Source organism: Pseudonaja textilis, chromosome 2 (genome assembly GCF_049901715.1).
Source record: "Pseudonaja textilis isolate UNSWEBS1 chromosome 2, rPseTex1.2, whole genome shotgun sequence".
Lineage (NCBI taxonomy): Eukaryota > Metazoa > Chordata > Lepidosauria > Squamata > Elapidae > Pseudonaja > Pseudonaja textilis.
Genome location: NC_141991.1, coordinates 164,595,237 through 164,615,791, shown reverse-complemented (window position 1 = coordinate 164,615,791; position 20,555 = coordinate 164,595,237). Strand labels below are relative to the sequence as shown.

At 39.1% G+C, this 20,555-nt stretch overlaps 1 protein-coding gene across 2 annotated transcripts; it reads left to right on the top strand.

Annotated features, from left to right (window-relative positions):
* Positions 1-817: 817 nt before the first annotated feature.
* Positions 818-20,135, top strand: LOC113444090 (perilipin-3-like). Of its 2 annotated transcripts, none has more exons than XM_026712658.2 (8): positions 818-921; positions 8,749-8,832; positions 9,263-9,446; positions 11,519-11,601; positions 13,511-13,763; positions 16,826-17,022; positions 18,162-18,290; positions 19,481-20,135. In XM_026712658.2, the coding sequence occupies exons 2-8, from the start codon at positions 8,779-8,781 to the stop codon at positions 19,823-19,825; spliced, it is 1,245 nt and encodes a 414-aa protein (XP_026568443.1). In that variant the 5' UTR covers positions 818-921; positions 8,749-8,778; the 3' UTR covers positions 19,826-20,135. The 2 variants fall into 2 exon arrangements, with proteins under 2 accessions (XP_026568443.1, XP_087782458.1); XM_087926332.1 differs by lacking the exon at positions 818-921 and adding an exon at positions 6,664-6,757.
* Positions 20,136-20,555: the final 420 nt, after the last annotated feature.

Sequence of the window (20,555 nt, the reverse complement as noted above, 5' to 3'; positions counted from 1 at the left end):
ACATAGAATAGACTCATTTTTAACCACAAGTACACCACCAGTGTATCTAGGGAATCTTGATTGGGCTGGATTTCCTAAACAAACATAAAACCAAAACTAATACTGAAAGATGTGTATGCATCCACAGTTGTTCTTATTAACCCTGTGTTGTTGAAACGTACACGTACTGCATTTTTTACAACTATTTATTAACATATCTTTTTATTTAATAGGATTATTAAACTTATATACCATTCCAATGAGCAAACAATTATGAGCAGTTCATACGTCTCTTTTTTAATAGTCAAGCCAAAATGACACAAACTAAAAATAACAACTGCAATAATATTCAACTAAAAGAAAGAAAAGCTAGGATTGGAAAAGTAGGAAGCTTTCTACCCAAAGCCACAGGCTAATTGCTGTATCTTAATGGAGGGGTCTTCAAACTTGACAACTTTTAAGACTTGTGGACTTCAACTCCCATAATTCCTACTCCAGTCATGTTAGCTCAGGCATTCTGGGAGTTGAAGTCCACAAGTCTTAAACTTGCCAAGTTTGAAGGCCCTTGTCTTAATGGCTTTACAGAACAATAGAAATGCAGGGCACTGATCTCTGTGGAATATTATTTCAGAGAAAGGGGGCAGCATTCTAGAAGGCATGCCATGAGGTCCCTATGGATGATATTCCATAATTCCATAATGTTTTTTTATCTGCTGTGCTTTTACCTTGTATGTTTTAGTGTTTTTTCAGTATTTCTATCTTGTAAGCAGCCCAGAATCATTGGATAGAAGATGGAGATCAAATGAATTTTATGAATGAATGAATGAATGAAATCTAAAATCACCCAGCTTCTTTGATGGGGCACTGAAGATATTAAGATCCTGAGCCACAAAGGGCTTTAAAGGTTATAATCATCACCTTGAATTGCCCTAGGAACAACAGGTAACCAGTGCAGTTTTCAAAATAGTCGTATTATATGAGTAAATGAAGTATTGCCCATAACTACTCAAATCACTGCATTTTGGATCAATTGTAGCCTCTCAAAGGCAGCTCCATATAGAACGTGCTGCAATAATCAAAACAGGTCTTGGTCAAGGGAAAAGTGATTATAAGCAGGGCACTTCAAGCCAAGTAAAACCATAACTAGTGCACAAGATACAACAGTATAAATGCTTCTAACTATAGTTAGTAAAGGTGCAATAGATATTTTGGACATAGGAAGGAAAGAAGCAAAGAAGAAATGTTTGAAATCTACTTCATTGAATCAGGTTTATGTTACCATCAATGTTAACCTAATAACTATGGGCAGTTTGATGTTGTTTTCATGTACAAAAACGAAGTTCCCTGACCTTTTTCTTACTGTTTGTCCATTAATCCCATGAGAAAAACTTCTAGGACACCATAAATTCCAGTTCCACTTCAGGCATAAAGTCAGCTGGATGACCTTGGACCAGTCCTTCTCCCTCTGCCTTAGAAAGCAAGTCATGGCAAATCACTACTGGGGGAGGGGGACTTGCCAGGAAAACTGCAGCAACTAGTCCCAGCAGTTGCCAGGAGTCGACACTGATGCACAATAACAACCTAATAGCAAGGGGGCATTCATAGGGCACACTTCTTCGCAAAATATTCAATATTTTTATTGTTTTCCTAAATACCTTATTTCTGTACACCCACAGCAGAAAGAGTTGAGAAAAGCAATGTTAAGGCTGGAAAGGTTATGAATTCTGGCAAATGCCATAATGGATTAAACTCTACTCAAATCTTGTTACTGTGTAGTCTGGGAGCAGCAGAATAGATCCCTTGGCAACCCCCCACCCCAAAACAGAAAGAGGATGGGCAGAAAAAATGCACCCAAGAACATTCCTTAGGTGTGGAACTGAATTAACTGAGGTTATTTGTTCAAAGGGTTGGAGAGTAAGAACTGAACTGTCAGCACAAGCTTTTTTCAAATGTGCTTAGTCAATATTGTATTTTCAGCTCTAAGTTCCTTTTATTTCAAACAAAAAGACAATGTAGATACCAAATACCTCTGCTTGGAACAGGGCAGTGAAGAATCTCATTAGAGTTTACTTATTTATTTATCCAATTTATATAGGACAAATTATATAGGATTTATATCCATCTCATATAAGTGACATTGGGCAACTCAAAAATTAAAAACCACCATTATAAGAAACAAAATACGGTGGTGAGATCTGCTTCTGTTAGTGGTGCTGCTGTATACTGTCCAACTGCCAGGGTGGTACTGACCAGGGGTGGGATATGACAGGGTTAACTACCAGTTCGGGATTTACGACCTTCCCTGCACCCTGTGAGCCACGTGCCTGTAAATCGTCATCAGCATGCTGTGTGCAGAGAAGCAGCCTTTGAAACAGCCCTCTTTTCCTGCTTTTTAAACTGCAGCTGTGCCTTGTGTGGCAGGTGAAGTTGAAAAATCAGGAAATAAAGATCAGGTAAGAGCCCGGGTGGGTGGGTAGGCAAAAACATCAGCAGACATAGAACTGGTTCTATGTCTGCTGTTCTTCAGAGCTACCGGTTCTACAGAGGTGGACAGAACTGGTAGAAACCCACCCCTGGTACTGACCAAACCAACATCAGGTGACCAGGTGATAAGCTGGTCAGTCAAGTTTTTTTGCCACAACCTATGAAACTAAAGCCGTCTCCGTCAAAATGCAAACATGATCCAGATGCTATGTTTGATTGTGCAAGATGATGTTAGTTGATCTAAAAAGTGGGAGAAGAAGGAGAAGGGGGAAGAGGAAGAAGAAATAAATAAACCATAAGCCCAGATTAAAAGTCATAATCAGTAGCATTTGCAAGGCATACATACATCATGAGTAATACAACTACCACTGGAGACTCCACACTGCAACTAAGTCCCCAAGTATAGTGATACTGAAGATATGAACTAGTAATGCAAAAATGTGTTCCCTGTTCTGATGGGGTATTCCTAAATGGCTGAAAAATCACAGAGTGTTCTGCCTAGATCAGACACATACAATTCCCAATCCGTATTCAGCATCTGGCAATCCTAGCCCACCCACAATATGTGCTGCAGTATCATCATATCATTCTTTTAGTTCAGAGAGAAACTGGGGAGGAATATTATTTGGAATCACAAGAAAGAGGGGTTCTTTCCCAGAGAGCCAAGTGGAGCTTAGAATCTCTGGTATGCAGGAAAAGGGCAAAGGTGGAGCCCTCCTAGCACTTCGCAGAGTGTATCCCATACTTTTGCAGGAAGTTGCTTCAGTTGGGCAAATTTCTGTCTAAAGGGAAACAACAGTTTAAAAAAAAACTACTCAGCAGTAAGTCCACGTGTCATTCTTGGTTCTTTGAGCCTGACAGAAAGAGCAAAATGATGGAGATACGATCATAGAGAAGTTTTCCTATCTACACTGAAATGAAATGCATAAACCTGTCTGTTTCCCGTCTGTATTTCGGATTTTAGAGACCTTCCAAACGCAGCCTGCCCCATCTTGTTTGGGGTTTCTTTTTCTTTTGCTATGTAGGTGTACAATTGCCAGATTTCCTATTAAAAACATAGTTTATTGTCATAGTGGCTTAATACAACTGAAAAGCAAAAGAGAGTGAAACTTATCGTAAGTCCTAAAACAATCTTAAAACAAGCAGACATTACTCATTAGAACCCACACAACTAAATAACAGATAACAGATATTCAGAGTTGGAAGGGACCTTGTAGGTCATCTAGTCCAACCCCCGCCCAAGCGGGAGACCCTACACCATTTCTGACAAATGGCAGTCCAGCCTCTTCTTGAAAGTCTCAACTGATGGCATTCCCACAACTTCCGAGGGCAAACTGTTCCATTGGTTGATTGTTCTCACTGTCAGAAAGTTTCTCCTCATTTCCAGGTTAAATCTATCCTTATTCAGTTTCCATCCATTATTCCTTGTCTGGCCTACAGGCGCTTTAGAGAATAGCTTGACCCATTCCTCTCTGTAGCAGCCCCTCAAATACTGGAAATGCTGGGTTAAGATGAGCAATACCTGGGGTGGGACGCTGTTGCAATTTGAGTGTAATATACTGTACCATTCTCATGTGTTTCTGTACAGATGGAATAAAAAGCTATGGGAATGTTTTTATTTTCATCTGTTCAATGTGTTCATGTTTTTTTTTAAAAAAAGGAAAATAAGACATCGATAACCATTCTAAGATCTAAGGAGAGAATATAATGGAACACAGATAAAAGGCATATGTGTTAATTAGCGAAATCACAAAACTATCAAAAATTCCTGCCCTTAACCTCATTGTTACAGCTGCTAAATCTATTTCAGGTAGTCCTTCACTTATGACCACAATCGAGCCCAAAATTTCTGTTGTTGTGAAGAGTTTGTTAAGTGAGTTTTGCCCCATTTTATGAGTTTTCTTGCCAAAGTTGTCAAGTGAATCACTAACATTGTTAAAAGTTAAAAGTTGTTTAGTGAATCTGGCTTGACTTTGTTTGCCAAGAGGTCACAGAAGGTGATCACGTGACCTCAGGACACTGCAACCATATAAATATGAGTCATTTGTCAAGTATCTGAATGTAAATGATGTGAGCAAGGGGATGCTGCAACAGTCATAAGTGTGAAAAACAGTCAAAAGCCACTTTTCTCAAACCCATTGTAACTTTGAATGGTCACTAAATGAACAGTTGTAAGTTGAGGACAACCTGTACTCTCCAGAGAATGGCTTCTGTTAGAGGTCAAGAAAAACAACAAAAATAATATGTTACTATTGCTGTTTATATAGCTGGATATTAATTCTCATTCTGCTAAAATAAAGAGGAATCCTCTAGAAAAGGAAAATATAAAAATTACCTCAGAGTTATCACTGACTTCTACTTCATAATCACTGACTTCTACTTCACTGACTTCTACTTCATAAACCCACTATAATTGGAGAAAAAGACAACATAGATGCCTTCAGATGTTGTGGGTGCACCATCTCTGGAGAATTTTTAGAAAAGATTCGATAATCATTTGTCCAGAATAGTATTGGATCTCTGCTTGAGCAGCAGGTTGAATTACTAGATCTCCAAGCAAAATGTATGGTCATAAGTGCAAATCAATTTTATCCAAAGGGAGTTTTGCTGGAAAATGGCAAAATGTGCTACTGGCAAAAAGTGTTGTAAAATGTGATGACATGACCATGGGCCATTGCAATCAGTCATAAATGCAAGTTGGCTGCCAAGCACCCAAAATGCAATCACCTGACCATGAAGTAGTGCGGCAGTTGGAACTTTGAGGATGGGTCCTAAATAACTTTGAGTACATTATAACTTTGAATGGCTATCAAACAACTGGTTGTAAAACAAACACTACCAATATCAGCAAAAGAGCTTGAGCAATGTGAATAATTTTTCAGAAGAGTGAATGACTGAATTAATTGCAGCAGAACAGGAAATAATGGGTGGAAGCTTGTTAGATCTGAGATCCAATCTAGAAGAAAGGAATTCAGAAATGTCAACTTTTTTCCCTATCAGAAATGCTGAAGTGGCAAATGTACAACTTACAGACAAGCTTCCCCTGTTGAATGCTCATTGTTCAAGAAGAAAGGAAGGAAAAGAAAAATCTGTGATAATTAAACCTATCATTAGCAAAATGTTTTTGTTTTGTTTTTGCTCAGAAGCCTCATTAAAGAATTAGCTAAAAGCAAGCTTCACCCATCCTCTTGCTAAGTCAATTAGCCACTTCAAGCAACCCATTTGTCACACCACGTTTTTCAATAATGGATTAGACCAGAGATCCCCAAACTTGGCAACTTTAAGACTTGTGGACAGCATAGCTGACTGGAGAATTCTGGTAGTTGAAGTCCACAAGTCTTAAAGTTGCCGAGTTGGGGACCCCTGGGTTAGATTTTTAGGCTCTACACCTAAACAATTCATAGCACTGCAGGACAACACACTGCAAAATATGTTACTATACTACTACGCATTGAACTGCAGAAGAGAATGTCCTTATATGAACTTTCTCTCTGTTGCTTGCCAGTTTCTTTCACTAGAAGCTCCCACCGGTCTGTGAACTATTTTATTGTGCAAAAGCAACTCCGCTGAATTACAACTGGAGAGCTGCCTATAAATCAGGAAATCAATCCCATGGCTTCTTGTGAAAAGTGCATATACGTTCACCGTTACACACAATATGTACTTTGCACAGATGGTAAATGGTTCCAGATTTGTTTCAAGAGAGGTGATAGGAAAAGGGTAAATAATAGGAAGAGTAAATAGGAAAAGAGTAAAAAAAAGAAAATTACTAGCTTTTCTACTTTCCATACAGTAATCTTATTTTCTTGGGAAAAATAAAGGTAAGCCTCAAAAGGGGCAAATCTGAAAGAGGTTCATAAGGATACAAACATTTCATTGTTTATAACTTTGCACTACAAAGAAAAATTAAGAGAGCAACATACACAAATTGATCACATTTAAAAAATCTGAAGGACAGGGTTAAAAAATAAGATTGCCCTTTCCAATAAAGGAAGTATGATCACTGTAAATCTAGCTACCTTTTCTAACATCGGGTCGTCTTGATGTTTTGCATTCTAGTTAACATAATTCTTAGTCAACTGATTGTGGGTTGTTAAAGGAATACAGTATAGGATTGCAGCCATTGTCTTTCCTAATGCAATTACCCTATTATCTCGCATTCAGCAGTGGAAGAAGCTTTTGATTGCTTTTCGGAACTGTCTGTCAATGATAGCCCGCCTATGCCTTTTCATGTTTTATGGTATATAAGACCACTGAGGCCGGAAGTGGCTTTATCGTTGGCTTTGCCTTTGAGGTATGTATGATTGCAAAATTGACTAACCTGAGTTGTTCCCCCCCCCTCGAAATGGGGTTTAAAGTTGGTCTTTCTGCTTTCTTTTTAAATAAATTTAACTTTTTTTTTTTTTGCAAAGCGTTGGGCTTCCAGGCTTGATAGTTGAATGGAAATTCCTCATTCAGAGGTGGTCATTTGCTCTGGGTGATTTTGAATACGAAATACTGGACATTGGCGGAAGAGATTAATTGTTCTTATAACTTGGTTTTAGGTTTTGCTAAAATACTTTACTTTTGTCAGATATAGAGTCTTGGCCTTGCACTACAATGCAACAAAAAATGCTCCTGAACCAACATACTTTTGCTATACTTCGACAAGAGCTATTTCCCATATTTGGTTGTGGTTTTTTTTCCCTTTGGGTTGTTCTGCAGAAATATTTGGTTTCTCCTTAAAATACTGTGTCTGAAATACTGTTGCTAAATTGCTTTTGTTCTAAGAAATTAGCAGAGCCACACCCAGTTTCCCTGGTCTACTCTGATTAAGTTATTGAGGAAGGAGGGGTTGCAAGACCACAAACCCCAAGGATTCCCAGCATGAGAAATTCCTTAGCATAGAAAGGCTTCAATTTCCATCTATGAAAGGAACCATCGGTCCACAAAACTGAAAGAGTGGAGCTGTTGAGCATTCCTGGTCACCTGATCAACCTGTATGGAGAAAATACCCCTAATGGAAAGCAGAAATACCAGTTTAAATCAAATCTGTTATCACCCTAGAGTTCTCTGTAACTCTTGGCTGAGATTGCAGTGGCAAGGGGAGGGCCTTGCTAGAGAGAAACTCCACCAGGACCAGAATTAACTGACCTCCATAAAGGTCTTTCCAATTTGAATTTAAAACTGCAGTGAAATGCACATGTTTGTGAATACAGCTAGTCTCTGACTTACAACAGATCATTTAGTGACCATTCAAAGTTACAACAGTATTTTAAACAGTGACTGTTTTTCACACTTATGACCATTGCAGCATCCCCATGGTCATGTGATTTACATTTGGATGTGGAACAGCTGGCTCACATTTATGACGGTGAAGTGTCCCAGAGCCCTGTGATCTGCTTTTGCAACCTTCTGATAAGCAAAGTCCACGGGGAAACTAGATTCACTTAACAACCATGTTACTAATTTAAGAATGGCAGTGATTCATTTAACAAATGTGGCGAGAAAAGTCATAAAATGGGGCAAAACTCCCTGAACAAATGTCTCACTTAGCAATATAAATTTTGGGCTCAATTGTGTCATATGTTGAAGACTACTTGTAATCAGAAATGCAAACTATTTTTATTACTGTGCAGAAAGGAGTTGTGCTATATTAAGCTGATAACTATATAATTGGGGCTGAAATATTTGTTTTGTTGAGGGGGGGCAATCTTGGAAATGTTTTTTTCCAAAAAGTATCACTTTTTCTTTTTTGATAGGTCAGAGGTTTCCAAACCTGGCGACCTTAAGACTTATGGACTTCAATTCCCAGAATCCCCCAATCAGCATGGCTGGCTGAGGAATTCTTGTCCACAAGTCTTAAAGTTGCCAAGGTTGGAAACCCCTACCATAGATGATAAAGAGCTTTTGTCAAAACACCTGAACTGTTAACTTGTAAATCATAAATTAAGAATTAAAACCTGAATAATTTATACAAACCATAGTTAGTAAATTGCCAAAAAGTGCAAGAATAAAAATCAGCCCAAAACAGACAAATCACATTACAATACAGCTAAATGTATGAAATCAGATATTTTCTATAAGAGAAGGAATTTTTTTGACCTCATCACTAAAGCCTGATCTGAAATCTCTAGATGTCCTTGTGGTGTAAATAAAACAAGCTTGGAATAAAACTGCTTAAGTGCAGGTATAGAGTAGGGTTTGTTTATTTAGCTGGCTTACTGCTTCTGCAAAAGAATAAAATTGTGCGTAATGTAATTAGATGTATTAGTGTGATGACTGAATCAGATATTTTGTCTCTAGTGCTGGCCACTCATTCTCAATATTGTCATCATGCATTCTCCTGGAGCCCAGTTAATGCCTGTAAGGATTGTAGATGATAAACAGGTAAGTGGACAATACTGGAAGAAGCAAGGATATTATTTAAGGTCAAACTGTATGTGACAGGCATAGAACCCAGCATGGGTTTTCTAATCTATTTCATAGATATATTTTCAAAGGCTCCTATTTTAGTCACAATAAAACTATCAAAGAACTGAAGAAAATGCTGAGGAAAGCTTTTGTACTTCTTAGACATTCTTGAATTGTGCTGTTTTAACCTCACAATAATGTGCTGAGAAAGAAACAGTAGCAAACTAGAGTTCAGCAGTATCAGTTTACTATTTATTCAGTTTTACACACCAGTATGAATCATAGCTTCATTGACAAGTGTGCCTTTCACAAATATGTGATCTAACTGCAATTCTGCAATCAAGATCCCAGTTCTTCTGGGATCCAGCAAAAAAGTGATTGTATGCTATGGTATCTTATTTCTTAGTGTGCCATCCAAAAGTTTGCTGCTGTGCCATTAATCGGTTCTACTTATGAGTGGGTTTCGTCTACCTATAATTTTGCCAAGCAATCTCACCCAGCTATCCAAGCGGTCTTTGAAATTGCAGAGACAGGTGTGAAGAATATTGCAAGAAGCACAGAGCCTCTTCTCGACATATTTGAACCTCAACGTAAGTAATTGGTCATAGGCCCACTACAAATTAGAACACTATTCTGTGAGTGGAACCAGCTACTGACCTGCTCCTCCATATTTTCTTCCAAGAATCTTCCCACTTCAACAAATGCCTGAACTCTTAATGCAGTTTAGTGGTCAATAAGCTATAAACACAAAGCTGCTTTTAAAATACACTGCTCAAAAAAATAAAGGGAACACTTAAACAACACAATGTAACTCCAAGTCAATCATACTTCTGTGAAATCAAACTGTCCACTTAGGTAGTAACACTGATTGACAATCCATTTCACATGCTGTTGGGCAAATGGAATAGACAACAGGTGGAAAGCATAGGCAGTTAGCAAGACATCCCCAATAAAGGAGTGGTTCTGCAGGTGGTGACCACAGACCACTTCTCAGTTCCTATGCTTTCTGACTGATGGTTTGGTCACTTTTGAATGGTGGTGGTGCTTTCACTCTAGTGGTAGCATGAGACGGAGTCTACAACCCACACAAGTGGCTCAAGTAGTGCAGCTCATCCAGGATGGCACATCAGTGCGAGCTGTGGCAAGAAAGTTTGCTGTGTCTATCAGCGTAGTGTCCAGAGCATGGAGGCGCTACCAGGAGACAGGCCAGCACATCAGGAGACGTGGAGGAGGCCGTAGGAGGGCAACAACCCAGCACCAGGACCTCTATCTCTGCCTTTGTGCAAGGAGGGATAGGAGGAGCACTGCCAGAGCCCTGCAAAATGACCCCCAGCAGGCCACAAATGTGCATGTGGCTGCTCAAACGGTCAGAAACAGACTCCATGAGGGTGATATGAGGGCCCAATGTCCACAGGTGGTGGTTGTGCTTACAGCCCAACACTGTGCAGGACATTTGGCATTTGCCAAAGAACACCAAGATTGGCAAATTTGCCACTGGCATCCTGTGCTCTTCACAGATGAAAGCAGGTTCACACTGAGCACATGTGACAGACGTGACAGGGTCTGGAGATGCTATGAAGAACGTTCTGCTGCCTGCAACATCCTCCAGCATGACCGGTTTGGCAGTGGGTCACTAATGGTATGGGGTGGCATTTCTTTAGGGGAACACACAGCCCTCCATGTGCTCGCCAGAGGTAGCTTGACTGCCATTAGGTACTGAGATGAGATCCTCAGACCCTTGTGAGACCATATGCTGGTGCGGTTGGCCCTGGGTTCCTCCTAATGCAAGACAATGCTAGACCTCATGTGGCTGGAGTGCGTCAGCAGTTCCTGCAAGATGAAGGCATTGATGCTATGGACTGCCCTGCCCGTTCCCCAGACCTGAATCCAACTGAGCACATCTGGGACATCATGTCTCGCTCCATTCACCAACCTCACGTTGTACCACAGACTGTCCAGGAGTTGGGAGATGCTTTAGTCCAGGTGTGGGAGGAGATCCCTCAGGAGACCATCCGCCACCTCATCAGGAGCATGCCCAGGCGTTGTAGGGAGGTCACACAGGCACGTGGAGGCCACACATACTACTGAGCCTCATTTTGACTTGTTTTAAGGACATTACATCAAAGTTGGATCAGCCTGTAGTGTTTTTTTCCACTTTAATTTTGAGTGTAACTCCAAATCCAGACCTCCATGGGTTGCTAAATTTGATTTCCATTGATAATTTTTGTGTGATTTTGTTGTCAGCACATTCAACTATGTAATGAACCAAGTATTTCATAAGAATATTTCATTCATTCAGATCTAGGATGTCTTATTTTTTAGTGTTTCTTTATTTTCTTGAGCAGTGTATAAAAGATCATTGGTTTCAAAGTAAGCGCACTCAGATGGTATGCATAGAGCACATAGCCCTTATCTTTTGATGTGCTGTTTATGTCTATTCATATGACCTTGAATTTCCAACCATCTAAATAAATGCATAGCATTGTAATCCCACCTCCATGTGACCACTTTTCTTTGTATCATTACAATGCGGCATAAAATAATATAGGCTTTTCGTATTGCTAAGTAGCAATAAAACCCAAATACAAGTAACATGTAGTTGTTGAACATAACCGGAATATTTTAAATAATCAAACCTTTCTTTCATCTTTACTATTTACAGTTTCTTTTGCAAATATGTTTGCCTGTAGAAATCTTGGCAGGCTACAACACAAATTTCCTATTATGCAGCAGACAGTGGACCAGGTAATCACTTGACCTTCCATAATATCATTTAATCAATCTGTGTAGATCCACGTAAGCAACATGTGACATTTTAGATTTCACTGAATTACAACTTCGAACATCTATAGCAGAGGTGGGCAACTTTGGCCCCTTTATGACTTGTGGACTTCAATTCCCAAAATTCCTGAGCTGGCATGGCTTGCTCAGGAATTCTGGGAGTTGAAGTCCATAATTCATAAAAGGGCCATAGTTGCCCACCCCTGATCTATAGGATGGGTACTGTGAAGGATGCAGGGCATTGTAATTCAGTAAGACTCGGAAGATCACAAATTTTCTCTCTATACTGTAGTCAGTACAAGAGGTAGGTGATCAGCTTCATAAGCATAGATTTTAGACCCATCTATGATCAGCAGGTGCTGTACCAGCCAGGTCATGCTGAAATGCCAACCAACCTTTTTTTCCTGTGGGAGAAAAAAAAGAAAGATTTTTTCCTTTAAAGCCTTCCAAGTTTTTGGACTAGTAGGACTCCTCCAGCAAGTATTTGATATGCTCTTGGTGCTTTTTAAAAATGCAAAACATCCCCTTAAGTTTAGTAGGGTCCATTGTAGTATTAGTCTAGTGATGGTGAAACTTTTGGGTTCGGCATGTCAAAATTTTGGAAAATGATTAACTTTTTTATTTTATTTATTCACATTTCTGAATTGCCTATCTCCCTCAGAGATAGTGTGTCTCTCTCACACTCACACAAGAAACAACTTTTTACACATTAATTTTGAAAAAAATACAGTCCAATCATGTGTGATTCCTCAGAATATGCCATATGCCATTTACCTTCAGGCGGTGTTTTTCTGTTGACAGGCCTCTATGGCCTATCTGAGGCAGCTCTGGATCACACCAGGCCTTTATTCTTTTTTTTTTCTTTTTAGGTTTTGTAAAATGCTCTTTTGTGGCTTCTGAAAACTGTCTGATTCTTGCATGATATTTAGAGCCTCCAGAAGCTGTGTAAGAGCATGGCTCTCTCACACAACTCCAGAGGTTGCAAGACAACAAACCTCACCCCACCCCATTCTCATGCAGCTTCCAAGGCCTCAGAAAATTGCATGAGAACAACATGTGCATTTAAGAATAGTTGTTGGGTGTTGGTAAACACTGGTGTGTTACCCAAAACGTGTCCTCTTTGACATGCATGTCATAGGTTCAGCATCACCATACTAGTAGGGTAATTGAGTTCCAGATTTATAAACCATTTGACAGGATTTGGGGGGGTATTTGCATATGTAAAAGTCTTTTTCTTTGTTTCATTTCTTACCCTGACGCATTTCTCAGTATTCTTAGAACACAGTAATCAATTTCGTATTGTGTTCAGGTAGTCCTCAACTTAACAAGCATTCATTTAATGCCCATTCAAAGTTACAACAGCACCAAAAAAGTAGCTTAAGTGTTTTTCACACTTAATGACCATTGCACTATCTCCATGCTTGCATGATCAAAATTTGGGTGCTTGGCAACTGGCATGTATACATGACAGTTGCACTGTCTGTGTGTCTGTCTGTCTTGTGACCACCATTTGTAATCTTCCCAGCTGACCTCTGACAATGTCATTGTCAATGGGGGAACCAGATTCATTTAACAACTTCATGATTCGCTTACCAATTGTAAAATGAGGCAAAAGTCACTTAGCTGCCTTTGCTTAGCTAATGAAAATTTGGACTCAGTTGTGGTTGTAGGTTGAGGACTACCTGTATATTTGTTCTTGTTGTTTTTTAAATGTAATTGCATTAAAAACAAACATACAAATCAAATCCAAATTGGATGCAAGAACGACATAGAATCCAAATTTAGAGAGGAGAGTATATGTGCTAGTGCTTAATTCTGTCGATTTTCGTCATTCTTCACTGTGATACTTTCTGTTTTGGATTTTCGCCCCAAGATCATGACAAATGCCATTGAATCTATTTATACCAAATTAACTGAAGCAAAGGATATTATGGATACTGTGCTAGATATAGGCATTGAAGCTGCTGCGGAGAGCATGGAAGTGACATTGTGTTCAGTGAGGAATGCTGTGAACACTTTAATGGAAATCAATGTGGCACAGATGATGTCCAGTAGTGTTGACAAGATGATCTTCAAATCAGACGACTTACTAGAGCACTTTCTGCCAATCACGGATGAAGAATTTCGTAAGATTATGCGGTTCCCTCTCTTGGTTATCCACGATCTAATAAGTTTGACCTCTAAATTTATTTACTTATTTCTATTTTTTTTTATTTGAACTAAATTTTTATCAAAAGGTGACATTCTCCATTATACAAAGGCTTCACTTTTTCCCCCTATATTTTTATTTAAGGTTTTTCGAACCTCAATATTCCAACACAATCCAGTCTCCAATTTGTAAACGTTGTTATTATTATTCTTTGACAATCTTAAGTCTAGCTTTAATTTTATACTTGTTTATTCCCAAATTATTTTAGTCCAATTTCATTAAATCTTTAATTCCAGCTTCTTCCTTTCCCGGTTCGAAGCCCCATTTAGCTGTCAAAAATATTTTTCTTTTTTTCTCTGTCCCTTTGTAATTTCGCTGCTCACTTTTCTTTTCTTAAAAATTCTATGTTACCTTAATCCCGAGGTACTTTTATTTGGTTATATTGCCCAGTTGTCCCGGTTCAGATGTTATCCACCTCTTTCTTCCCTCCTGCACAAATCTTAGTCGAGCTGAGTCATCCTCTTCGGGATGGCCATTTTAGACCATCGCTGCAGTCATCTTTGGGAGGAAAAAAAGCCAAGCCCGGGGAGGGGAGATGCGGCTCCCCACAATCAGGCTTGCTGCTTCCTCTTACTCCGCTGCCCCTCCACGGCAGTTTCAGCTCCTAATCAAGATGATTGGGGCTCTCCGACGAAAGAGCACGAACGATAGCCTCAGAGGGTTGCGATCTACCGTCCGTCGGCGAGGAGGCTCTGCCTTCTTCCTCTAAATTTATTTACTTATTTCTATAGTCATTTATCTCTGCCAATGACTCTGGATGGCATATAATTCTAAAACTATAAGTTAATTTTTTTTCAAAATCCATAAATAAATGTATATAATAGCTGAGATAGTTAACCAACTAACAGTATTTATTCATTCACTTTTAATACTTCCTTTGAATAAAGTTTAAAACATCTGAAAGGCATTGGCTAGGAAATGTAGACTAAGAATACACTATACTGGCCTGATAAATGTATAAAATATTGAAAATATGTCAGAAGTAAAGTAAGCATTGGGAGGTATGCTAAACAGATTAGTTGTTTTTTTTAAAAATAGAATCTAATATTTTCTAGCTCTTTTTTTTTAATTGAGAGCTCTTAATTTTGATAGGGAAAATCTCTTGCCTAGAGAGTTCCTGCTGGTCAGTGAGTATGCTAAATCAGGAGGAGATTTGCTTGCTTTTGACCCAGCTGATGTGAAAAACCAGCAATTGTGGCTTATTCAACAAACCATAATTGATCATCCATGACTTAACCCAAGACCATGCTGTGTGAATTTATCTAGCCAATATAGAGGAACTGAATGATCTTATCTAGGATATAAAGTTGCTTATACAGATAGTCCTCGACTTACGAACCACAATTGAGCCCAAACTTTCTGTTGCTAAGTGAGAAAGATGTTAAGTGAGTTTTGCAAATGTGAATTTTGATCACATGACCATGGGGATGCTACAGTGGTCATAAATGTAAAAATGGTCATAAGTTCCTTTTTTCAGTGCCATTGTAACTTTGAACTGTCACTAAATGAACTGTTGTAAGTCGAGGACTACCTGTACTGCATCTCCAACAAAAGAAAGATCTTTGTGCCAAAGGATATGCAGTCTACAGCATTGATAGAAAATAGAATAGACAGAAGACCAAATTTGTAAGGGAAGCCAGGTGCTCTCAGTCAGTTGTATAAAAATGAACTAAGAAAGCTAGAGGCATGGATAAATGTACCTTTGTGCAGAATAAAGTATTCTAAGAATCAAATCCAGGTATCCAATCCATATGCTCCTGAATAGAACCAGTTTTACTTTTAAAAAAAATCAGGTCACGTTTTAGCAAACTTTTAAAAGTACAAGCTTATCAGTCTTATAAATTTTCTTCCAAATCCCTCTATCCTTCGATCACTCCTCTTCCCAATTAACCCTCCTTGCTACAGCTAATTTTAAGACATAGGCGAAGTTTAGGTTGAAGGTTAAGTGAAAAGGGTATTTGTTATTTCTACTCTGCTGTGGAGACTGTTGAAGACTTATTTTCCTAACCTAAATGAAAGGCATGGACCTTTCTGTCCCTTTAAGCAATGAATAAAAACTAATGATTAGGGAAGGAGAGTGAGGGTAAAGGGAGAGAAAGAAATAAAATAAAATCCTAGTCTCCATGTAGATCAGGCCCAGCATATTTCCTTCTGCTGGTATTCTTGTGCAGGAGAAATTGGTGGCCTATTGGGAGTTGCAGATTCAACCAATCTAAAAAGTTTATGGCCATAACAGGCTGTTGTAAGGTCACCAAAAATGAAATGCTTTTCTCTACTCTGACTTTAGGAAGACCATTCTAAAGCAGTGTTTCTTAACCTCAGGAGCTTTTACGATTGTGGAGTCCAATTCCCTAGCCAGCATCCCACAGAATTCTGGGAGTTAAGAGACCACACATCTTAAAAGTTGCTGAGGTTGAGAAACGCTGCCCTAAAATGTGGCAGATCAATTTATTTATTGATCAAATGTATGTGTACCTACCCATATCCACCAAAGGGGTTGTATTTTAACGTATTTCACTCTTTCACAAAATTTAACTGAAGAGTTTCACACAACCTATAAGCCATGGATCTTGTTTTACATGCCACGAAGGTTGGGTTCACATAACATGCTACACTAAAAATCTAATATAGCTTAGTGCTGGGCAGGGGCAGTGAAAAGGAGTCTTCTGGGTCTAAGCTGATTTCTCACTAAATTGTAGTACATATGCTAAAATATGTACCCCTCACTTCCCTAATTAAATATTTTTAACAATGAGGGAGATGGTTTGAGGTCTTCTTTTTTTTTTTTTAGTTATATATAAGCGTAGCCCAGATTTCCGCAAAGCTTAATCAAGGGGGATTTATTTGAGGAATAAAGTGGCTAAATTTCTCAGAAACATAATTGTGAGGAATTTTATTTGTGAAACAAAGTGACTACTGATCTTATTAGCTCAGGTGTTGTGAATGGGGATCCCTTTTGATCTAGTTGTTGTTGTTTAGTTGCCATTGCATTTTCGGACCACCCTGGAGGCTCTGGAGCAGCTTCTCTTGAAAAACAGAAAGAAGAGCCAAGTTACTACAGGCGCCTGGGTTCCTTGTCAATCAAGCTCTGTAGTCGAGCCTACCATCATTCTCTGATAAAGCTCAAACTGCGTGCACAGCAGACATTGTTCCAGCTTGAACAGCTCTTTTACTTGGTAAGAAACTGAGTCATTCTATGTTATGCTTGGGAAATAAAAGAAAGGGTGAATAGTCGGACCTTGGGTGAGAGACAGCATCCTTGTTGGAACATGTACAGTAAGATGCTGAATGATCTCCTTAGCAAATACCATTTTTGGAGGGGGGTGATTTATGGGGCTTGAGGAGTGAAATGAACATCCAAAACTGGAAGAGAGTTAAGTATTTTCTCTCACTGGAAGGATTTTATGAATCCTTTTATAAACATCTGCAAGGCTTGAAGTTCCAATCTGTTCCTTTAATCCTGCCCAATTGGAAACACACACACCCAAAAAATATTCACTATATCTACTTTGTTTTGTTAGAAAACCACTAGCAATGCCCTCTGAGGTTCCCAGGCCAAAATGAGCCTTGTCTATTAATGCTAATGTCAAAGGCTACAGCATTTCTATAATGAAAAAAAAAATGCCCAGCTGATTGTGCACTTTGGTTCCTTTTATTTTTTTCTCTTGGGGAAAATATTTTCTTTAAAAAAAAGATTAAGTTTCAACAAGAATAAAATGTAAAAAAACAAAGGGAATTAGAGAATCATAGAATCATGGGGAAAGAATGGTTCAGAAAAAAAGCCAAAATTACGAATGTGGAAAAACAAGAAAAAAAAATCCGACTTTCAGATATAGGTACAAAATACATTAGCCTCTTACTCTTTTACTTACTCAATTAATATACAGAATATGTCACTGTAGCCTCTTACTCCATGATTAGAAATACACAGAATTGCTATCATTATAAACAGTTCTAAATAGTATAAACAATCATCAAATCCCAAAGTTAAAGTTTCATGTCTTTCCATTTCAAGCAAAAAGTCCAATGTGGTTTCCAAGTAGAAACAAAGCTGGACAAAGTCTTTTCTTTGGTTAAAGTAATTATCCACTCTTCTACTGAGTCAACCTTGAGCGGGTGAAATTTGAACTGGCAAATTGCAAGTAGCCAGCAGTTAGCAGAAATAGCCTGCAGTACTACATTCTAACCACTGCACCACCATGGCTCTTTAGGGAATGAATAGCTCTGGCCTTTGAGCCAAAGCTTGTAGTTATGGTGTCAAACACAACACTGGGCTTGCAGTGCATGACTTTTTTTTTTTTTTGCTTCATTATAGCTAAAATATACCAAGGAGGAATTGGACTACAAAGTTCACAGAGGTCAAGAAAAAGTGTACCAAATGTGGAAGGAATGGTGCAAAGGTCAACCTAAGCAGAGTCAGAGCAGCGAAGCAAATCAGGCAGAGGTAGGTATCTCAGCAGGAGAATGCTTCATCTTTTGAAGATACAAGAAAATATGGAATGGTTGTTGCTCACTGAAGATTATGACTTGACAATGGTTTGTGGCTAGACATACTAGGTAAACCTAGCCAATTATGATTTATTCAGTAAACCATTATTAAACAGACTAAACCTCTACTCCCAGTGACTGACCCAGATTGGATCCTTGTTAAGCAAACTATATATTTATATGCAAAATTTATATCTAGCACCAGAAGAAAAGATTTGGTGTGTTTCTCAGGATATTTATTTTTTTAATTTTTTTTATTTGGTTTGTCAATTGCTTACAAGATAATAGGTATAAGTAAAAACATAGTTATGAATACATGGATACATATAAGAAAAATAAAAGAAACAGTAGGACAGGGACGGTAGGCACGTTGGTGCGCTTATGCACGCCCCCTGCATATCTCTTAGGAAAGGCATGAGGTCAATAGTAGACAGTCTAAGGTTAAATAAAGGATATATGAAAAAGGTCAGATGAAGAGCTGGTTCAAAGACCCTTTACAGAACATACACACCTACACAAAATTGTGTGAGGAAGAAAAGACTTGCAGCCACACCAAAAAAAGCATGCAGCAGCTGCAGGCATCTCACAACAAGCGGGGAGAGGACCCCCAGAATATCCACTCGCCCACCTGCTGGCTGGGCCGGGCTGAAAGAGGCACGTCTGCCGGGAGAAGGAAGAAAATGTGCTCCAGGAGGGCAGGCAGGTGGGTGGATGTCCCGGGGCTGCTGCACATGCGCACTGCATGTGTAGTGGTTGCACACGCAGTGCGCATGTGTAGCAGCCCTGGGACATCCACCCGAGCTGTGCCATGGCCACCATGCAGTAGGGAAAGCTAGGAGAGCAACCGGGGCAAGTGAGCAACCGGGCAACCTGGTCGGGGATGTGGCCAGCCAGGGGTCGCTACCAGGGGTCGGCAACCCACACCAAATAACCGCTACCAATTCACCCGAAAAGGTGCGAACTGGTTGAATACCACCTCTGGCTGATATCGGGAACAACAATAAACAATGATTACTCCATGCATAAGCCAGAATATTCAATGCCCATGTCTCTCCCTCCCCTCCCTCCCCTCCCTCTCTACCCCACTTTAGATGAACATCTATGATGTTCAATTAACAGGTCTTTTGTGTGTGTGTTTCATAACAGATGGAATCCCGTGCTCTTGTCACATCCTACAGTGTTGCACAGAAGATGCAGGAAGTCTGCCAGAAAGTCTTAACTAACATGCAGGAGAGCCTTCCTGAACATCTTCAACAAAAAATCCAACAGGCTCAGTATGATTTAAAAGAGTTAAAAGATGTCCTCTCTACTGCCACATCTTTCCAGGATCTTCCCAGTGGCTTCCTGAAGGAGATCCCAAAGAAGATTAACAAGGCTAGGAAGGCTGTGTACGAAGTCATGGAATATATAGCTAAATACACTCGTCTGTCATGGGTAGATGGACCTTATTATCCTGCTGAATATTCAGCAGAGGAATCCATGAAACAATAATGTATATTCTTGACTATTAATAATATGGAGAACCGTTGTCTTCAACAGAGGTATTCCTTGGACAAGACTTAGGTGGCAGGGCCCCTAGAGAAGGAGAGAAATTAATAGATTGACCTGTTTAATTAATCACTTCCATAATATGCATGATCTTTTTAATATTATATAGTTGTAAGTGTACTTTATGTTGACTACTAGTCAAATACTCAACTGTATAACTTAATAATTTTAATTGCGATAGAAATCTAAGGTTTTAATAGGTGAGAGGCATTTGTACATTTTGTTTATCCAAATAAAATTGCAATTAAATAGCTGAGATGTGGTATAGCATGTCATAAGTGGCAGCTTGAACTAAAGGGTTCTTGTAGTTGATCTGGTCCCAAATCATCTGAGCCATTGTTATACGTCAGGAATTGATAACTTCTCAGATCATGCCAAGCCTTAATATGGCTTAACTAAAGTATATGGGTTAATATGTTGTATGAATCCAACTGGTCTACATTTCACGTTCATTTTGATTTTTGGCAGTTGGCCTTAGTAATAACAGATTAGTTATTTTCTTACAATTCCCTGCAGCAAGATTTTTGGATGGTTTTTGTAAAAGAGGTGGATGAGGAGGATTTAGAGGTGGTTTTCAGGGACAAGGAGGAAATGTAGGTCTGAGAGGTCAAAAAGAGAAATTAAGAGAAAATCAGGGAGTGGCACTACAACAGAATCAATGTGGTTCCTGCAT